At 44.1% G+C, this 21553-nt stretch overlaps 1 protein-coding gene across 1 annotated transcript in view; it reads right to left on the bottom strand.

Annotated features, from left to right (window-relative positions):
- SKIL (SKI like proto-oncogene) overlaps positions 1–20769 on the bottom strand; it is a 41870-nt gene extending 21101 nt beyond the window's left edge. Inside the window, exons 1-2 of the mRNA XM_066601031.1 lie at positions 19599–20769; positions 3968–4062 (exon numbers count right to left, since the gene is read on the bottom strand). Coding sequence (XP_066457128.1) covers positions 3968–4062; positions 19599–20648 — 1145 coding nt within the window. The 5' untranslated portion in view covers positions 20649–20769. The remainder of the gene's footprint in view (positions 1–3967; positions 4063–19598) is intronic.
- Positions 20770–21553: the final 784 nt, after the last annotated feature.

The raw sequence follows: 21553 nt of genomic DNA, 5'->3' as shown, positions 1-21553 counted from the left end.
TTAGGCAGTAAGCCTTGAACCCAAAGACCCAAAATAAGAGCACTATGCCGGAGCTATCCGGTATTACCTAGGAGTGCACTTTCCGCCCACTTAGACACAATCCGCAAGACATTGAAAGAATATACGCCTCAAACACAGTCCCGCATTCTGTTACAGATGTAGTCTTTGCGTCCAGCTTTAACTCCTATATGTCATTTCTTTCTTTTTTTGGGGGGGGGGGGGGGGGGGGGTTTGTTGTGAAAGAAAAAAAAGCAGCTTCAATTTACTTTTTTCCATATCTTCTAGCAATGGATCTGTGAAATACAAATTGCACACAGACGGTGTCAATGTAGGTTTTTTTCCCCTTTTCAGTACCCATTGACTTCACTGGGCAAGTCTTGTCCACATGGAACTTGTTCTCCTCCATTTTAACATCCCACCCAAATTCGTCTCTGCAATCCTATCCCTATATGCTATGCCCCATGCCAGACTTAAAATCAATAATTCACTCTCTCCCCCCCCCCCCCCCTTTAACATAAACAATGGTACACGCCAGGGCTGCCCCTTATCCCCTACCCTTTTCATACTGGCTCTGGAACCTTTTCTTCAAAAGGTAAGGAGGGACCCCTTGATTCTGGGACTGAAAATTGGCAGAGAGACCTTGTCTGTGGCAGCATATGCGGACGACAGTCTTTCTCATCACGAATCCTAAACAGGGCCTCCCCAGACTTACGTCACTCTTAGAGGAATTTGGAGTCCTCTCTAATTTTAAAATTAACTTCAGTAAATCTACAGTTCTCAACATCTCCATCTCTTCCTCCAGATACAAGGTCCTTAGCAGCAACTCCCCTTTCTCCTGGTCTAACTCAAACATCGATTTCCTGGGCATAAGTTTCACTAAAAAAGCAGACCTCTTCACGGCAAACTTTCTCCCTCTAATAACCAAAATTAAAAGTTTACTAAGTTCCTACGACTTACCCTTTATTTCCTGGCTAGGTAGGAAAAACATTCTAAAATCGTATATCATCCCCATTATCTTATATAAGATCAGACTCCTTCCTATTTTCATCCCAACCTCTTTTTTTAAGACTCTCAGATCAATTTTCTCGAGGTACTTGTGGATGGTAAAGAGACCAAGATTGGCCCACTGTCTTCTGGTCAGACGACGCTGTGAGGGAGGAGTGGATCTCCCCTGTGTTCGGGAGTTCTACCTTGCCAATCAATTGAATTATTGGTTGGAACTTTCCCGTCCGAGCAGAGATCCTCTTATCCAGACATTAGCTAGAAGAACGTATGGCCCTGATCTCATAGAAGATCTATGGTTTCCCGGCAGGAAAATTCATAGGGGCTGTGGATTCAACCTCCTATTAAGAGGCCCACTTGAGACATGGGAGACTGACGCCTAGCCCCTCTCCTAGCACCCCCTTATGTGCGCTATATAAATTCATGGGTTTAACCCTAGACCCATGTTCGGCTGGTGCTTGGAGGATCCTTGAAGGTAAATGCTTTCAGGACATCCTCTTTCGCTCCCATAAACCTCCTTCCTCCTTATTGGAAGATCTCCTCCCAAACCGGAACTTGCCTTTTCTAGTAGCGACTCACATAGTGAAAGTCTTTAAGGACTTTTTCGGGATACACAAATCGACCAGGCCTCTGATCCCTTTCGAACCCGCAATCAATGGTGCTTCCGTAGCCCCTAGGAGAATAGCTAATATTCGCAAACATTTCATCTCCCCTCTGCTGATATCGAAACCTGCCTTCCTCATTTCTTGGGAGAGGGAGCTCCGCATATCTCTATCCAGAGATGAAACCAAGCTCATCCTTAATTATGCGGTCGGCCTGTCTCCGTATGTCACCTCACAGGAATCTCACTATAAACTCCTGGCGAGGTGGTACCGGACTCCGCAATGGTTGTTTGACCATAAGCTGGCCTTACAGGACAGGTGCTGGAGATGTGAATCTGCTACTGGCTCATTTCTGCATATATGGTGGGATTGCCCGGTTATAACTTCTTTCTGGAGGGGCATAGAGATGGTGCTGAAAAAGCTTTCCCCTAATCTGGCGCTCTCCCCTGAGGTGGTTCTTCTGTGGAGGCCATCCCATGTCTTTCACCCTCGTAAACACAAACTGATTGCCCTTTTGATCGATATAGCGAAAGCTCTGATCCCTCTGATGTGGAAGCAGCAAGATGCTCCTACTGTGACTCTCTGGAGGGACAGAGCGGATCTTTTGGCGAACTTGGAAGAGCTCTCCAGTTGGTCTAAGGGGACCCATGATAATTTTCTAAAAATCTGGAGCCCATGGCGGGCTATTAGGAGCGACGTGGTCGGAAGGTCTCCCAGTGCCGGCGACATGCAGCAGTTGGGCTGAGAAGGGAATATTTCTCTGGCCCACACACAGGAGGGAGACAGCCTCACTATCCCCCACCTTAGCCCTACTGGCTCCAGAGGGTCCTTGCGCTGAACCCTTCCTCTCCCTCCTCCTCCATTACTGGCTTAGAACGAAGCTGACATCGGGAACGCCATTGGGGGCGCAGCTGGTGAGAGCCCCAACGTTGGAAATAACCTTCCCCCCTCTCGGGAGCTCACTCTCCCTCGCTCCCGCCCCCCCCTCACCTATCCTCTCTTAACCCTTCCCATTCCCCCCTTTTGTCTTCCACAGTATGTTCTGTTTGAACAGGTCCTTGCAATAATTACTCACAATACTGGCCTCAGTTGAGACCTGATGATCCCCTCTTTCTCTTTCTTAACCCAAAGATACTGTACATGCCCCGCGGTAATGTCTAGATATAGCAGATTGTTAATGCATATGTTTATCCTTGTCTACAGTTCTACATATGTACGGTACGCTGTAAAATTCTCTTTCGTCTTTTATTGTAAAAATTTCAATAAAAATTGATTTAAAAAAAAAAAAAAAAGTCTTGTCCACAAAGTGACAAAGTGGACTAAATTAGTATGTTCTGCAATCATTCTGCAATTGTTTTTCACATGGATGGTGTAAAACAAACTGTTGCATGAATTGGAACACACTGACTACTGTGGTCTAGACCATTATAGGCACCAATATCACATGGACTAAAATACATTCGTGTTAAGTAGCCCTAAAAGTTTTCTGACTAGTCATGGGAGCGGTGTCAATAAAACTTTACATTAGTAACTGCAATTCCCTCATGTTTCATTAAGGATTTTTAAAGTAGAACTTCTGCTAATTATATATAATATATATTTCTTGGATATAGCTATTTGACATATTTCTTAAGTCTGACATGAAGTCCGGCTTCATCCACTTAGCAAGCACCTTCTGTAATTCCCATAACCCAAGCTGTGTGTAGTAAAGGGTGTGGAACATACATACATACATACATACAAGACCAGTGACATTCTATGATAAGGAACAATAGATATAGCAAGCTTTAGGCCACTCTCACACACAGCGCTGGCAAACCGCCGCGATTTTTACCGCCATCTTTAAATGCAGGTTACGGTGTTCACAGTGCTTTTTAATGCACCCCCATCATTGTCACGCCAAAATAGAGCAGACAGCACATTTGAAAACTGGTCTGCGAGGCCCTATTTGAATCAATGGCAGCTTTGTACCTCGATCAATGTGGCATTCAAAACACCGCTGTAAAAACGCATTTGTGTGAGAGTGGCCTAAGAGCAGACTCTCCTAAGACAGTGAGCTCCAGTATGGAGGTCCAGTACTCCCTCAGGTGAAATCACCAGGGGCTGTCAAACCAAGGGAGTGCCTGATAAGAAGGTATTAAAATAAATCTTGTTATTTGTATAGCAACAACTTATTCCGCAGCGCTTGCAGGTAATTTTTTTTATTACACCCCCACTTCCACCACCAAGCTGAGTACTCATTTTACCGACCTCGGAAGGAGGAGTCAACCTTGAGCTGGCTAGCAGAACCAAGCGGGGATTGAACACACAACCTTCAGGTCGTGAGCAAGAGCTTAGGACTGCATTTCTGCCGCTTTACTTACCTAGGATGCAGCAAATGTGCTCGGCTGGTGCCATCGTCTTCCTGCTTAATAACCGGGTACCAAGAAGGCAATTCCAATGTCTGTATATGTTCAGTCTAAGAAAAGAAAGATAAAAGGATTAGTCCACTTTCAGCTGGTAAAATCTAGTGAAGAGTCACCTTCATGAGGACCCATCACCTCTCCCAACATGTCCCTTATAATAAAGGCTTGCAATAAAATTAGTAATGATGGGGCACATTTTCGGTTTACATATTTCCCGGAGGAATAACAGAAGTAAAAAGTAGACAACTGAGGCTTATTACCATTGTTTGTGGGGTACTAACACAAAGAAACAGAGAAGTGGCACCATATAAAGAGAAGAGGACTTATTTCATGAGAAATACAATACAGTACTTACAGCGTTATCTAATACGCCATGCGATTCCGTTGGGGGGGGGGGGTTCCGCGACAGCTGCAGGTAACAGCGCTGTGATGGCACCCCCGGACAGAAACAAATGGAGCCAGTCACTTGTATTGTGATGTGGACACCAGAGTGGCTCCATTCGTTTCCGTTTAGCTTGAAGCATTGAATAACATGGGGGGGAAATTTACTAAGCCCAGTAATTTCTGCACCGGACTTCGTATGACTCCCCAGGCGCACCGTGCCTTATCCCAACCCGGGGATTCATTTCTTGTATAATTTATGCCAGTTTCTGGTGTAAATTATACATAAATCTGTTGGTATGGGGCGTCCACACACCCTTCCGACAAGCCCTGGTGACTTTCAAAAAAAGTGGCGGGGACAGCACAAACTGAAGCAAAGTCACTAATTTGTACGACTTTTGTAGGCCAGTATTCTGGTATGTGGCTTTTCGTGAACGTCCCCCGTAGTCTTCTTCTGTGTGAACGCTCCCTTATACAGCCATGACAGGACAGCAGACTAAATACAGCAGGTAAATATAGCCATAGACTTCAGAATAAAAATCTATATTGCTTTACCATGATAAATTCTGCCCCACCAATCGTTAAATCACTGCACTAATGAACAGTGAGAGGTGTAAAGGGCGATGCAGAGTCGGATAACCCTGTGGTTATGGAACTTCAGCCAATCGAACGTATGACACGTCTGAATGAAATAGCATATAAATCAATATTAGGACTGACCTTTAAAATCATTAACCAATGAAAATAAAGTCATTTTCTGTATAAATGCTTCTGAGCAAGAATATCAGGCTCTGTCCACGGGTGCCGTGGTATCAGCTAAACCTATGCTGACTGCATACTGAAAATCGCCCGAACAACATGATGGGTGTCTTCAGAAGATAATGGTAATGCATCATTTTGTCTATGCCATAGCAGTGTGTAATTTAAGGCCTCATTCCCACGGGCATATGCAAATTTGGTCTGAAAAAAAATGCATAATTTTTAATGTGTATATGTACGCTACATGGTTTTTGCTGCGTATGTGCGTCTTGTTTCCATGTATCATCTGTTTTTCATGCGTGTACAAAAAAAAATAAAAAAAATTTAAAAAAAATAAAAAACACAGTAAGTACGGATAGTAATGGGTGTCTGCTTTGTTATCTTTTTATGCACCCATAGACATTAATGGGCAATTTGGCTGTGATTTTTTTTTTTTAAGCACATCAACAGTCTCGTAAAAATTTATGCCTGAGGAAGTATCCTGAGTGGCTCGAAAGCTTGCAATAACATCATGTATTTTTGTTAGCCATTAAAAAGTATATCTACAAGTTACTTGGTTTCTCTTGCTGGGAACAATTACATTTTTCTCGCACATCTTAATACACCGATTTAATTCAATACGATAAAAATACAGACTGAATACAGGCAGAAGATCCGCCCGTGTGAATGAGGGGTTGGGGAGGGGAATCAACTGTTACAGAATTATATCATATGCGCAAGAAAAAGCCTCTAATAATGTGACACGTCAACTCAAAAACAGTGTGACCTTCCATAGGTGCCGCTCGCTCTATTGCCCATCTATAGAAGGCGACAACAGCTTCAGCCTAATGACAGCAGCAGAATGCAATTTTGGCCAAAGCCTTCATATTATCGCATGTCCATACCATGTCATAAATAAGGCTCAGTTTATGACATAAGCTGAGAGTCTTCAGCGCTGCTCTACAAAGAGTACAATCGCTGCAGATTTGTTGCAGAAATTGCTGCCGCTGTGCCAGTCATTTGGATGGGCCTGCAGAAATACACCTGCTTGCCGCCAAAACAACCCCATTGAAACAAATGGGAAACCAATTAATTTTTACAAATCTTATATACCGACATGTATTGTGCTGACCATGCTTCTGCAGAGTGCCTTGAGAGATACAGGTTGCTGGGATTCGTGTAGCATGTCTTGTAGAAAGTGGATACAGTACATGCATTTCCACATAGCGTGTAGCCTAACAGAATACACAATCGTGTTCATTTGCTGCAAGGGAATGCCGAGTCTTTAGCCTGCCAACATTACTGCCATTTGATAACTGGCTCTTGGAATTTTTGCATTGTTCGGAAATGATCAATCGGCAACCAAAATTGAGGATGTCCAATGGTCTACACCAAAATGAACCAAGTCTTTGGTGTCATGTTCAGGGCCAGGTTACTTCCGGATCACGGATTTGGTTGGATAAATGTTAATAAAGTTGGACAATTTATGTTAATATTCTAAATTGGCCTGATTTTCAAGACATAGTACAATAAACAAAATCAACAAAATTTTATCAGTCCCCTAACTGGCGCTTATACCAAAAGAATTGAAGCAAACGGAAGTCACGCCAACATAAAATTTAGTGAAAGTTATGCAGCTCCTTAGCAAATTTACTACCAAGACATTTAGTTGAATACTTTCGGAAACTAGACGCCATTCAACGATATTCTTGAAAATGCTTGTCTGTTGCCTTTAGTGTCAATTTTGTTTTGTTTCATCCCTCCTTAAGGAGAGCACCCAGAAGGTGTGTGGAGACACCTAGTAGGTGAGTGGGTCAAGAGGGTGGGCATAGTTTCTCCCGAAGGAGAGCATCCAGAATGCCTCTCACTAGCTAAGCCAGAAACCTACTGCACACTGATGAGGGGCAAACACCCCGAAGCAGCTGTCTGTGTATGGTTTTGCTGCTTAGTTTCCTATTCCCAATCATTGTTTTATAGACTCATTTAAAGAGTCGGACATTGATTTGAAGGAATGCTGCCATCCAATAGGTGGCGCTGCAGAGGTATTGTTCCATCTTCCTTACTTGCTTTTGTTTTGGTGAAACATCTTCATATTAATATATAGTAGAGACACAACCTGCAATGCGAGGGACACGACTTTAGAATGTGGAGACACACTACAGTGGAGCAAAACGTGCTTTTGGAATGTGGAGACATGCTACACTAATACCTAGGCTGCTCCCATACTCCGTATGCTCTAGAGTTCCCATTCATTCAGGATATATTCAAGCAGTGCAGATCTTTTCTGCTGCAAGGTCTCATCATGAATCACAGGGAATATAATGCAACTTTCTGCTGTAGATTTGACCCTTCAAATTGGATTTGGTGAAATCCTCTGAAAATCCACTGCAAATCCACGGCATAATATTACATGTTGTAGATTTGAAAATCTGCTCAGAGCATAACGTCTGATCCAAAGAGAAAAAAAATGTGCTACGTGAACGAGATTTTGTAAAGCCCCGTCGCAGAAGCGTTGCACTTACAGACAATCTAAGTAACAGAATCCTGGGGAGAAAGAAGTGCTGCTTTAGAATTATAACAATTGTATTTTTTTGGCCAAATAATGGGTTCAACTTCATCTATGTACTAAAGATGAAAAACTAACCTACGGTAATAAGTGAGACATAATGTCAATGCAAATCACAGTAAAAGCTTACAGGGCGCGGAGTCTCTCTTAGCCGGCTCTTCCAGCATACAGCAATGATGAATATTTTTTGGACACTTCATACCGGGTTTTATCTGGCTCGTTCAAGCAATGACTAAAAGATGTAAAATAGAGTGCACAATCGCTATTAAACCCACGAGGGTTCTAAATTATTCGGGAGATTGCTTATTCCAAACATTACGCCTGCAATAAGGTCTTTCATGTATTAATGCAATAGTCAAGTTATACGCTCAGTAGCGCTATACTGGGACGTCTCCAGCCAGTGATGGTTGCACAGCGTCCTTTAAAGGGCATAGATTGCTAAAATTATGTTCTTTAGGGGTTTATGCAAATCATTTTAAATAATGAACAATAATATTTTGAACTACATGAGCTTTTTATTCTATGGATAGTTTACACTATAAAGCGGGGCTCACATGTCTGTATGCTCACTGCGTATTACCCACACGGTTTTTGCGCACGTAATACGCAGTAGCAAACTTTAATTATGCTGCTCACATGAACCTCACGAAAAGAATTGCCACATGCAATATCTTGGTCCGTATTACATACTCATACATGCCAAGATGGTGTAGAATTGGCAGCACATCATTGCGTGCTCGCGATTAGCGGGCAGTGCATCAGCAAACACATTCGTATGACCCCGGCCTTATTTTGAACATTTAGGCTATCAGAACGGCGAATTATTTCCCGTACTGTATGTGGATAGATCACTCCCATGAGAACGAAAGCTGACTCTCTAGTGCCACCTAGTGGAAGCAGCTAACCTATAAAATATTCGTAGGACCCTTTAACAGGCCTTAGAACATGAGATTAGCAGGACCAATTAGCTTTTCCAAAAGGTAAGGAGACCCATCTGCAGACAGATCTTGCCCCTTTGTCACTGCAGAGTAGGGGGGCTTAGATATGTAAATTAGTTCTCTTCCAGGAGAGAAAGCTGGCTTTCTAGTGTCACATAGTGGCGGTAGGATAATATTAGTCAAAAGTGGCATTCAGCGGTCTTCAATCGTATGGCCAGTTTTCCATCAGCTTTACTCCTTTATGCAAGAACTTCCTATTATGTGGCTGTCAGAGAGAATGGAGTCTGACATACAATGCAATACTTGTCAAAGTCAAAATGATGGCGAACAATTAAACAAGGTGTATTTTAATAAATGACATTCATTTCATATTGTAGCTAAAGAGCTACATTTTTTTTACAATCACTGCGTAATTCCCTAAAAAAAATTTAACTTTTAATAATCTCCTAAATTAAAATTGGAAGGCTTAAACAAGACAACATATAAAACACCGATTATCTGGGGTCCAATAGAGACAATACAATTATGAGGTATGGTCAAAGACTTCCCCCTAGTATTATAATGTAAGATAGGAATATTAGGCTAAGGGCTTGTTCAAGACCGTTATACCTGGGAAGCCTAAAGTAAATAAGCCCCACCTGGTCTACAGCTGTCCCGAATATAACCAGTTCCCCAAGTCAAATCGTGAGCTAGATTCACTCATGAGAGACACATGACTAGTACCTTCCCAACTACTTAGCACTCACTGGTCACAAAAAATAATTCACTAGCTCTCAATATTCTGCTCTGATAGCAAAGAATGGTTCACCAGCTCGACGCGTTTCAGCTGTGTAACCAGCTCTTCAGAAACCAAAAGTGAACCTATGTACCAACTTATGGTGCTAACTGGTGAGTGATAATTCTGAGGGCTTGAGTGTGAAGTCCTCTTGACTAATAGCCAGAGAAGTCAAAATACATTGATTCCCAATGCTTAAATGTTAGTTCCTGCCTTAGTTAAGGAATCGGGCCCTATTTAGTGGGAAAAATGCCTACTTCTGTGGGATCAAGGTCTCCCCATATAGGGAAACCCACAAATAGTCCTGATAGTCTAGTCCTCTACTCTGGTAAGACTAGTGGGGCAGGTGACCTCAGCAATGGCCAGAATAGATATAGCAAGGCCAAAGGGGCCAAGTCCCAATACTGAAATCTGGAACTATTCCCTAATCGTTATATGGTGCAGACCCTATCTCTACGCTACTGCCTAAGGGTGCCCACCCACTAGCGTTTTTTTACTGCGAAATTCGCGTTTTTTTTTCTCAATTTTGCGCGATCGCGATTTTTACATTACAAGTCCCATAGACCCCCTGCAGAAAAAAAAAACCTGTGAATTTCGCAGTGAAAAAAAACGCCAGTGGGTTGGCGCCCTAAATAGGAGGTTCAAAATAAGTAGCAACAATGAAAGAGAATGTGGTGAGGTGCACCAAAACAACAAAACAGGAGACAAAGCCATAAAGCCTCCAAGACTGAAGATGGAACAATACCTCTCTGCAGCGCCACCTATTGGATGGCAGCATTCCTTCAAATCAATGTATGAATTTTTATGAAGTTTTTAAAAAACAATGAGTGGGAAGAGGACATCCCTCTTGACCTCCCTCAGACCTTTCACATTGTGTATGGGCAGCATTTTCAGACGCAAACCCTCGGGGAATTAAAACAGTCACATTGCGCATGTCCGTGAGCGCGTGATACGCGGCCATGCGCAGTGCACTCGCAGCCATATGCAGTCTCTGTTGGCAGAGCCAATGTTTACAAAAGTGGTTAAACGCTGTGGGGAGACCTGCAGTGTTTTTTTTTTTTCTGACACTTTTGTGGACATGAGCCCCAACTCATTCCTGGGACGTGCTTACTTGTGTTAGTAGTGCAGCGAGGCGCGTCATCTCTGCTCCTGTGTTCTTGCACGGGATTCTAAATGAACCCACTGATGCCTGGCTTCATCATTGTGTAATATGTGATGGATCCCGAGTCCCAAACAACATCCCCCAAACCAGAGATTGTGAAACAAACACAAGACATTTTCATTCGGTGTTAAATTGACAAAATTTTATTTGAAATTGCATTATTATATTTTTATTCCGTGTCTGAAATGTAAGATCAGACCAACAGCTGTAAGACAACACTGAGAATGGCGCACCTCGGAGCCATGGCTGGAGGACGGCCCTCCCTCCGGGCTTACAGGGTTAACGCTAATATAGAACAGCAGATGTTACCAGAATTGTACATTGTATCATATTCCCAGTAATACCCGATATAACAGAACGCTCCATGTGACAGTTATTAGTAAACAGTCATTAATAAACAAGCAGAGGCCCCGTGTGATGCCTAATGGAAATGTCCATAAGTGACCCCTCCAGGCAGCGAGTACCGGCCGTGCCGGAGATCTGGCTGCGGCATCCGACCCCCCATGGATCGCTAGGGATAATAGATAGGATCCGGCTGTGCAGTTATGGCTGTTCTGGCTGGCTAGGCAGACATCCCCTCCTCCCTTAGAAATGGTGAAGTCCCAGGTCTCCACACACCACGTATTGCATCTTGTCGCCCCCGGAAGCTAGTGGCTTGACAGGAGGAACGCCCCTGTCACACCCCTAGCTCCCGATGTGCGCTGTAAAACAGAGCGGGGTGCTTTCTTCTCGGCGGCCGGTGGAGAGGGGGTTTCACCTGAGCAAATGCGCGCCTTCAGCGGGGGCCGTGAAGGAAGGGAGGTGCAGGCCTACCTGGATTGCTGTGGGTTGCCTTCTTCTGCCTGCCTGGTGGGGAGGGGGTTTCACCAGGCCCAATGTGCACCTCCAGCTGGGGCCGGGAAGAAACGGAGGTGCAGGGCTCCCTGGATTGCAGCTGCAGCATGAGCTTAGTGGGCTGCCAGGACCTGCAGCCCATCCAGGTCTGCAACCAATTAGTTCTGGGGGGGCATCACCCCCCTGTCAATCTTGACTCCACCAGTTCTTCCTGTTGGCGTCAAGATACAATACTGCACCGCGCTGCATATGGCCGTCTGTCCTGCCGGCAGGGAGTTTTCTTATATGGGTTCTCTATGACTTAGGCTTCGCTATGTATGACATCGGCACAGTTGCCATAGTTACTGCAGGTATTTATCACCAAGACCTCATCCGCAAGAAGTCACCCACAATTAACCGTTTAATGGCTGGTACTGTGCTTTTCTTTAGAAGCCCGTCAACTGTACTTGTCACTAAGCCGGCCTTTTATCATTACGGCATTTAAAAAACGGCTGGGTGGAAGTTAATGAGGGAAAATACAGGTCTGGGGTGCAATATTCGCATTAACACCGTCACACACCAGCTACTCATTCTTTTTGGAGTGTGTCCAATATAGAGGGTGATATTTTAAATATGGGTGACTTTCTTAATAAAAATATTTTTTCTAATACTATCTACACTGTACTTCATAGAATAACATATGTTTCACAGGCAGAGAGGCTTGGGAAATCGCTAAAATTATACTTCACTGAAAAATCCCTACAGAAGAATAACCTAAATAACCTAAATTGATAAATAACACTGTGCAACACAATTTTTGTAACAGATAAGCAGATATGCGGCTCATAGTAACTTTTACTATGCCCTCAGAATGGAAGTTAAGGACTGTGGCCAAAGATCCACAACCAAGAAGCCACAGATATAAAGAATGCTTGATGATGAATGCTAAAGAGGCTGTCGATGTGATTCACAGCCACGTAGCACCCTTAGCGGTGTCCGGCAAGGGCCGCCAGTGGGATAGCGAGGACGGGTATAGCAGACTCACAGAGGAGTACAGACTGAAGAATATACTACACAACCATTGGATTGATGTTCCAACAGTATGTGGATACATTGGATGCTCAAAAAGACCTTTAAATGCTCTAAAGTATGATATTAGGATACTCTGTTGAAATGACAGAGCTCTCAATAGCCCGATTTTAAAATTAAAATCCACAGATATTTAGAATGCTCGACGCGTTTCTCTGGCCATACGGAGAGAACATCAGGAGCTTAATGTGGTGAGAATATCACAGAACCACGATAGTTAATGATGTGGTGTTTGGTTTCAGGTGGAGCCAAACCTCAGTCATATTAACCCACAATTGGAGGCCTCCTAACAGGTCTTTAAAAAGACACAGGGCTGAGACCCAATAATCTTCATTGACACCCCGGAGTTGCCAATATGAGCCACAATCGCCCTGTATATATTGGAAAAGGCAGCTAGAGGCTGGTGATTAAACCCTAGATGTCACATCTCTCCTTCTGAAGAAATGCACAATGCATTTCACCCCAAACATAATTATTTCTCCTTTGGCAAAGAGATATTCCTGTAACTCACTGGAACCGCCATGAGCAAAAATGGCACTGCAATATGCCAACCTTTTCATGGCAAAACTGGAGAGTGACTTTCTGGCCTCCTGCTCCAGCAGACTATTGGCCTACTTCTGCTACATTGATGACATCATAGTCATCTGGACCAACACCGAACAAGAACTAATAAAATTCCATTATGGTGGGGTGAAATGCATTGACTCTGATATTAAGCTACTGGTATACAGAAATCAACTTTTTGGACACCACCATAAAAATTTCAAACAACTCAATACAGACATCCCTATACTGAAAACCAATTGATCGTCCCACTTACCTCAGATGGGACATTTCCCATCCTAAACACATCAAAAAGTCCATAGTCTACAGCCAGGCGGTCAGATATAACTGGACCTGCTCCAACCCAACAGAGAGAGGAACCCTCCTCTAAGCATCTCATGGACAAGAAAAAGTATTCACTGCCAGCAACTGCATCTAGATAGTCTATCCTCCACTCCAACGCACCACACATATGTACATGCCATATATATCACAATGATCCGGTATACGAGTCCTAACAATGAGTCATGGCATGAATATGTCCTCCTTCTCTTCCAGATGATGTAACACAGACAAAAGCCAGACAGATACTTGTGTCATCAGTCGGGTCTATAGACGTGTCTGGACCAGTCTGAACTAAGCATATAAGCCAACTACTCATGGTACTCTACCGCTTCCCCACAATACGCCCTATAGGTGGTGTATTTGGAGTGCCTCCCATAGCATAAACCAGGGCACTGCAAAGCACGGGAATGCTTTTAGCAAAAAGTGTAATATTCTTACGGTTTAAATCCCCCTGCAGCAGTATTATGGTCCTCAACCGCAACGTGTTTACCAGGAGACTACAACGCCTTGCGATAATTGGATCAGTGACGGCTGTGTGGTCATGTACAGATGAACGGTGGACATGCTGGCATCACCAATGTTTCTGGATGGTTTGCCCGTGGTCACATATCCATCTAGGGCCCACCCATTGCACGGTGAATGGAAAAATATTTAAAAAAAGATGTTCTGTGGCCGCAGGATTTAGACAGTAGTTTATGTTGAGGCCACTCTCAGACGAATGATTTAGTACAGCGCACCACATGTGCAACTCCCATGTGAGGGCCACAGCAGTATGCCGACAATCCCCATACACTATTTCAGCGTCTATGCTTGCATAATACGTGCCCATATGGTGCATGCTGTGATCTTTTTCACCCACTGTGTGTGAGAGGCACAACTGAATGTAATATAGATTGGTACCGCGTATTATACATGCAAAACCAACATATGTGATACGTGGTAGAATACTCTTGAGTGAGAGCCCTTAAAAAATGTTTTATGATTTGGTGCCTATTGTTAGTCCAAATGCACACAACCGGGTCGGTTTCCGCAAGTGGGATCCCGCAGCGGAATTTGTCACGATGCCCGGCCGGTGACCCCCGTGTACCAGTCCGGATGCGTTTGCTTCTGTACTGCGGATTTGCTGCCCGTCGTGCCGATGTAAATACGCAGTACCAATGTGACAGCGCCGTCGCTAGGCAATGATGTGGATCACACGGGGCTTCCACAATGATGTTTGCGGAAGGGCTGCAGGACGGACTTCAATGAAAGCCGACAGCATGGAATCCAGATTAAAATACAACATGCTGCAATTCTCCCCCCACAAGCAGGGGAAAAAAAACCAAAAAACACAATTCATTCCTGTGGGCATGGAAACCCACTTTTACATTGCATGCTATGGCAGGTATTTGCTGCAGAATCTGGAGGCGGACGCCCGCCCCGGAATCCAGCCATGTGCATTGGGCCTCAGGAAAAGAAATGTATCAATGCTCTAATATTGTATAGCCCAGTGTTTCCCAACTCCAGTCCTCAGAGCCCCCCAACAGGTCATGTTTTCAGGATTTCCTCAGTATTGCACAGGTGATGTAATTATTGTCAGTGCCTCAGACATTGCCACAGGGGTTCGTACCATATGATATCCTGAAAACATGACCTGTTGGGGTCCGTGAGGACTGGAGTTGGGAAACACTGGCATAAACAACTGTGTCAAAAACTGCAGTTATAATCCATCACTGGCAATAGAGCACCTGCTCATAATTACAAATCCTAAGGAGACCATTAACTAATGCTTCATTTACACGGGACGACTGTCGGCTGAACGACTCACGAGCGGGTGACGTCAGCGCTAGTTCTTAGCGCTCCTGCAGAATGAATAAGCCCCCTCCACACCCCAAGATGAGAAGGAAAGAGTTTTCCTGCAAGTCAGCCCACAACATGCATAATGTACAATCCAGTCATTGGTTGGGTGTCAGGATAGAAATGACTTTACATTTCAGAACAGCAGACAGTAAATCACCACAACGGCGCATTCTGGAAAGACGCCAATCCGACACGGTCCACAGAACGCTGGCCGTACCTGAACAATCATTAACGAACCCTCTCTGGTTGAGGGATTCTAAGGCTGCACTCACATCCGCGTTGGGGGTTTCATCAGTGCTGAATTACGTTAAAATCCTGAACAAAATAACGCAGCGTGCGGTGCTACTTCAAACCAAACAGGATACATTGTAACCATTGCCGTCCGTTTGTCACAATTTGTTACCATCACAACAAGGATCCGTTCAGGAGCAGGAAGACCGAAGCACCAATGCCGATATGAACGAGCCCATAGGCCTCCGTCTCGCAGATGTTTTTGTACAGGGTTTAGCGCTGCCTTTTCAGCAAAGTACTAAAACGCTGTACAACGCTCCCATTCATTTCAATTGGGCTGCTCACACAAGCGTCTTCAACGCTGCGCTTTGACAGCGTTGCATGTTCTACCTTTGGCCGTTTTCAGACCTGTATTGCCCATTGAAATGAATGAGCAGCAGTTTCAGCGCTGCTAACAACATGGCACAACTAGGTACTGCATTTTTGGTAGCATTAACTGCACACCCATTTTCGGAGAGCGTGAAAAATCAGCCCTAGCTACACTAGATGGAAAAAAAAAAGCAATACTCACCTTAGCAGATGCCGTCCGGGTCCCGGCCGCTGGTCTTTGGCGCTGCTCTAGGATTCCCATGCACTGACAGATCATCTATTGCTGTTAACAAGGTTTGAGAACCCTGCCTCCAGCAAGAGATTGCTATGATTGGTTCTCGGCGCTGGCTCTATGCACCAATCACAGCCATTCATTGACTGGCTCAGCCAATCAGAGCTCGTCTAATCATGGCAATCTCTTGTTGCAGGCAGGGTTCTCAAACCTTGCTACCAGCAATAGATGATCTGTCAGTGCAGGGGAAGCCTGGAGCAGCACCAGAGATCAGCGGCCCGGACCCAGACGGCACCTGCAAGGTGAGTATTCCTTATTGTTTTTTGCTTTTTTTCCCAGCTCCGCGGGATGCATTTTCAGCTGTGCTACAAATGCAGCCAAAATGCTGGCTAAGCGCATGCCGGCGCTGCTGAAACCGCAGTAAACGCAGCATTTCTGCAAACGCCTGTGTGAGAAAGGCCTTAGGCAACATTCACATGTGCAATATTTACTGTAGATTTTCAGTTCAGGTTTTCTACAAGAATACGCATCAACAATGCAACACAACAGTTGATGTCATTTTCAAAAACACCACATCAGCCTGGATTTTAGGGCATGTTACAGATTTTCAGATAATGAAAAATTGCCATGTACATACCACCCCACCCATGACCTCTGCTCTGTCAATTACTTAAAATAGAGTTTCTCTTTAATCTGAACCTTCCAATCCCATCTCAGATTTTTCCAGAGCTGCACCAGTTGTCTGGCATGCACTACCCCAGGCAATCAGGTTAATTCCCAAAGACCACAGTTTTAAAGAGGTTTCTTGGGCACAAAATGCAAATTCTGAAATCTAGGAGGTACAGCTAAGTAGCAGCAGCCTGTGCCTTTTATCTGCTGCTCTGGACCCTCTTCTTCCTCCTGTGCAGCCGCTGATCTGCTTGTGTTTACCTGTAACACTTCCACAGTAAACAGAGAAACAAACTGTTACCTACAACTCCCAGCAGGCATAGAGCTTGTTTACCCTTCAGCCCGGTAGCTCCGCCCCCAGCTTACAGGCCCTACAACTTACCAGCACCAACCTCCCTCCGAGTGCCAGAGAAAGCTGCTGAAGCCAACAGATGGGACCCTTCGGCACTCTGAACAGCACACGAGCAATGCAGCAGAGTGCTTCCTCCCCTGTCCTCCCATCATGCACTGCTCACAGGATGTTGGAGGCTATGGACAGGGGAGGAAGTAGAAAACGCAGACAAGACACTAGAGGAAGTGGATATATTTTTGAGACGGAGAGTCACATTACATATATAGAAAATTAAATAGCTAGACCCGGTACCTATTACAATAACTATTGTGATGATGTACATTAGACTTTAAAATGTTAGTCTATGCCCGGAATACCCCTTTAAGTGTGTCCTAAAAACACATCTTTTTAGGGAAGCCTACCATATCCCCCAATCCAAACTCTCCATCTACCCTGCTTCAACACTCGACCTTGAAAACCTGATCCTCTTCTTTCCACTGTATCCCCACAACCCATACACTTCATACACATATATATACACATACCAGCTGCTGAGCGGCTCATACAGCTTTATGTATACCACCCTAGTTATATAAAAGATGACTGGACCATTGTACAGAACAAGCACTTGAATCTCGTGTGTCACCCCTATATGCTCATAGACTGAAGCTCTTCTGTGAAGGACTCCCACTCCTATAGGTCACATTGTCTATTGGTTGAATACTGTATGCAATGTCTTATTTTGTGTATGTTCCCTCTGACTTGTAAAGTGCTTCAGAATACATTGGCGCTATATATTGTTTTTATATGAGACCCTAGAGACCCGCATGGAACAACTACTCTGGAACAGAGTAAACCCTGCTTGATACTTGCCGAAATCTGCATCTACTCAGCTAAACACATCTAAGGAAAGCGAAGTTACAAAACGTTCCGCTATCATAAAATGGAATCCAGTGATAAAATGTATTTCTGAGCTCAAATACATCTTCTCAGAATTCATATATTTAGGTATTAAAAAAAAATGATTTCAGATACCATTTGCAATGCGTGAAGGAATTTCATGGCAATCTTCAGAACATGAATCTTAAAGCTAAGCTCTGCTGCTTCTTCTAAAGCCTGATGGTATGACTTATAATCCACACTAGGAACAACGCTGCATACACAAATCATACATGCGTCTTGTTAACAGATAACACCAACTGGCAGGATGAAGGAAATTCTCACCTTTGGCAGATTTCCATAAAGACCCTTAAAAAAAATACCCATAGGTTGCCAGCTACTTCTAAAGGTGCTTCCAGAAGGAACAACTAGCACACAAATGAGCAAAGGGAACGATACACGCAAGCCAACGGCCGAATGACGAACGATAATCGTTCACATTGCGCTCGTCGTTCGTGTTACGCAGGCATAAAAATCATCATTGGCTCGTTCACTTATTGTTCGGTTAAACAGCACTCTTACAGTTCCTTTAATTAACATGTACAGAATGTGACAGACTGAAGGATTGTGATCAATTGTCATTTGAATGAGGCAACAATGTATCTGTCTGTCTAAACAGGCTGCGGAGAACAAATGAGCTAGCGGTGATGTCACTCGCTCGTTCAAACGATAACCAGGGATTTGAGTTGTAAGCACGCACACAGCTGCAGTTTTAGGACCTGTGATGACGTCACCATTATCGCTTCCATGCGCGAGTCACACACACACACACACACACTCAGAGCTCTGCTACATGCGCGTCCCACACACACACACACACACACACACACACACACACACACAGAGCTCTGCTACATGCGCGTCACACCAGGAGCTCTGCTACATGCGTGTCACACACACCCACAGAGCTCTGCTACATGCGCGTCACACACACCCACAGAGCTCTGCTACATGCGCGTCACACACAAACTCTGCTAGATGCACTTGTCGCACAAACAGCTCTGCTAAATGGATTCTTCATCGGCCTCTGCTTGTTTAGGATCTGTGATGTCACCGTCATGCGATCAGGGGCGGAGCTAAGAGCTGGTGACTGATCACATGATGGTGACATAATCACAGGTCATGTCCGCACATGGCTGCTGACTGGCTCTGCAGGTTTTTAATAAAGCAAAGCACCTGTGATGACGTCACCATCATGTGATCGGGGCGGAGGTCAGAGCCCAAGTGACTGATCACATGATGGTGACATCATCACAGGTCCGGTCAGCACACAGCTGCTGTCAGGCTCTGCGTGTTTTATGCATTAAGACTCATAATGACGTCACTATCATGTGATCAGGGGCGGAGCATGTAATGCACTCACTCACGGACAAGTGGTTGTTAGCACTTTGATAGCTTGTCTAAATGATTCCTAAGCAACCATGTTCAAAGATCCACTGATCTCTATGGATCAGCAGACACAAGCACTAGCAAGAAATGTATCATTTAATGTATGCAATAAAACTTACCAACATAAAAGTACATTCCAAGACAAAAAGAAATTGTTGCTTGCAACAATTGTCAGCTACCTGGTCCAAAACCTGCTTTATCTACAGCTTTCAGGTATAGCTAAAACAAGACTAGACTTACTTTGGGTTGTATTCTTTTGGGTTGGTTCTTCTTGCTGAACTTTTCTTTCATCTCTTCTAAAAGAACCATCAGCTTTTTGCCTTCTGGAGTATTTAGATACTTTGGATTCAGGTGAAGATAACAATGCCACTTTGCGGAATCAAAACCCCAATGGCAGGTCCTCTTATCTGGCGACCGGTGAGAGTGCATGACAAAAGTCTGTGTGGAGAACATCCCGTAGCACTCCGAGCACTGAATGCAGGGGGCATCAAGCTGGGTATAAAGTTGAGGTGCAAACCAGCCCTGGCACTTTCCTAAACAATCATGTTCAACTTCAAAGGCACTACCTGTTTCCTTTATCTGAGCCAAAGCGTTTTTTGCAGGCAACAAACTGCCATTCTGTGGGTAGGTTTGTGGCCGTAAGAGAGCATTGCATAGTCTCTGAGCATCTGTCAAAGTGATCAGTCCACAAGAGGGGGCATTAAAAGGAAGAATTCCCAAAACTTTCAATATGTGAAGCTGGTCTGATGTACAACGTGAGCAGTAGATGTACATTTCATCACACACAATATTAATTTGCTGCAGCGAGAAGTCTCGCAAAACAGAGTTTAAGACTTGAGGAAGGCAGAGTCTCTTTTCACCTCCTACCATAAAGCAAGAAATCGATTCTCCTTCCAGTTCTGTCTGGGTGAGCTCCGTGGAACTATCTGATGGGATGAGAAGTGGACCCGGATGAATTTGTGGGGAAGGAAGAGGCAAGAACACTGCTGGTGACATGTTTTCTTGTGAAAATCGAGCGGAGAAAGCAGCAGGACCACCTAGAGAACTCCGACTACTTAGATTGAACTGTGCCAACGTATGTTTGAGTCCAGGATTCAGTGCTGATGCACCACCAAGCGAGACCTCGGTAGACTTAGTAACACCATCTTTATTCTCCTCTGCAGTTGCATCTTTAAAGTCATCTATCTCCATCTTGATCGCCATTACTTTGTTTAGAACACTTGGAACATCTACACTAACATCAGTCTCCTTAGCCATTTTTTTTAACGGGGGACTTCCGTCTTCTCCCATTTTTGCGAATCCTTCCGCTACCAAAACTCAAATGGTAAGACGTTGGGACTTTATAGTCTAGAAACCAACATGGCTATTAAAAAAAAAAGACAAAAATGTCTTATTTCCAGAGCACATCAATGCTACATTATTTGTGAATGTACATCTCTAGAAACAAGTTCACAAAAAAAAAAAAAAAATGGGATAAAATAATCTGAGTTTTCCTATCCAATATTTAATCAAACGCAAGTGCTGAATGCAACAGATTTCACAAAGTGCCTTCGTACAGACGATGCAAATTAAATGGCTTTATGTTCTTCTGCTGGTTGACTTTCATGTAACAACATTGCATCCACATTGCAACAAGTAGAGCGAAGTCAGTTTGGGAAATGGAGACTTAATGGCAACAAGAGCTTCCAGACCGAGGATTCAGTTCATAGGAGTTATTTTTGTACACATATCCAAGAACAAAGAGTCGTCGTCCTCTTCTTCTGCTGGTGTTGTATTTTATTACACTTTGGTGTTATCTAGAAAAAGAAAGGAAAATATGTATTCTTTAACACTGTCAAGGTCAAATCCAGAAAATGTGCAGAAGCAGTATTCGCTACACAGGACATCTTTCTATACAGCATGATAGAACGTCCCCCTGGACCCAAGAATCCGAATTGTAGGTAAAGATGAGAGCATGCTCTGGTACGTAGCAGAAGGTCATCCTGATTATCCTTTGTGTTGGCTTTTTAAATTATCTCCGACATATCAATCGGTGTGCCAAGCCCCGCTCGCTCTAATCTACAAGCCGCGCTCCAGATTGCTGTAGGTGCTGCAAGCTGTATTTCAAACACACAATAAAAGACCCGTTTAATGACAAACAGAGTAACGTGACGGCGAGCTTAAACACATGGAAAGACTTGGTTAGACCCAATAAG

The sequence above is a fragment of the Eleutherodactylus coqui genome, chromosome 1 (assembly GCF_035609145.1).
Source record: "Eleutherodactylus coqui strain aEleCoq1 chromosome 1, aEleCoq1.hap1, whole genome shotgun sequence".
Lineage (NCBI taxonomy): Eukaryota > Metazoa > Chordata > Amphibia > Anura > Eleutherodactylidae > Eleutherodactylus > Eleutherodactylus coqui.
Note: the sequence above shows the minus strand (reverse complement) of the source record. Positions and strands in the feature narration are given on the sequence as shown.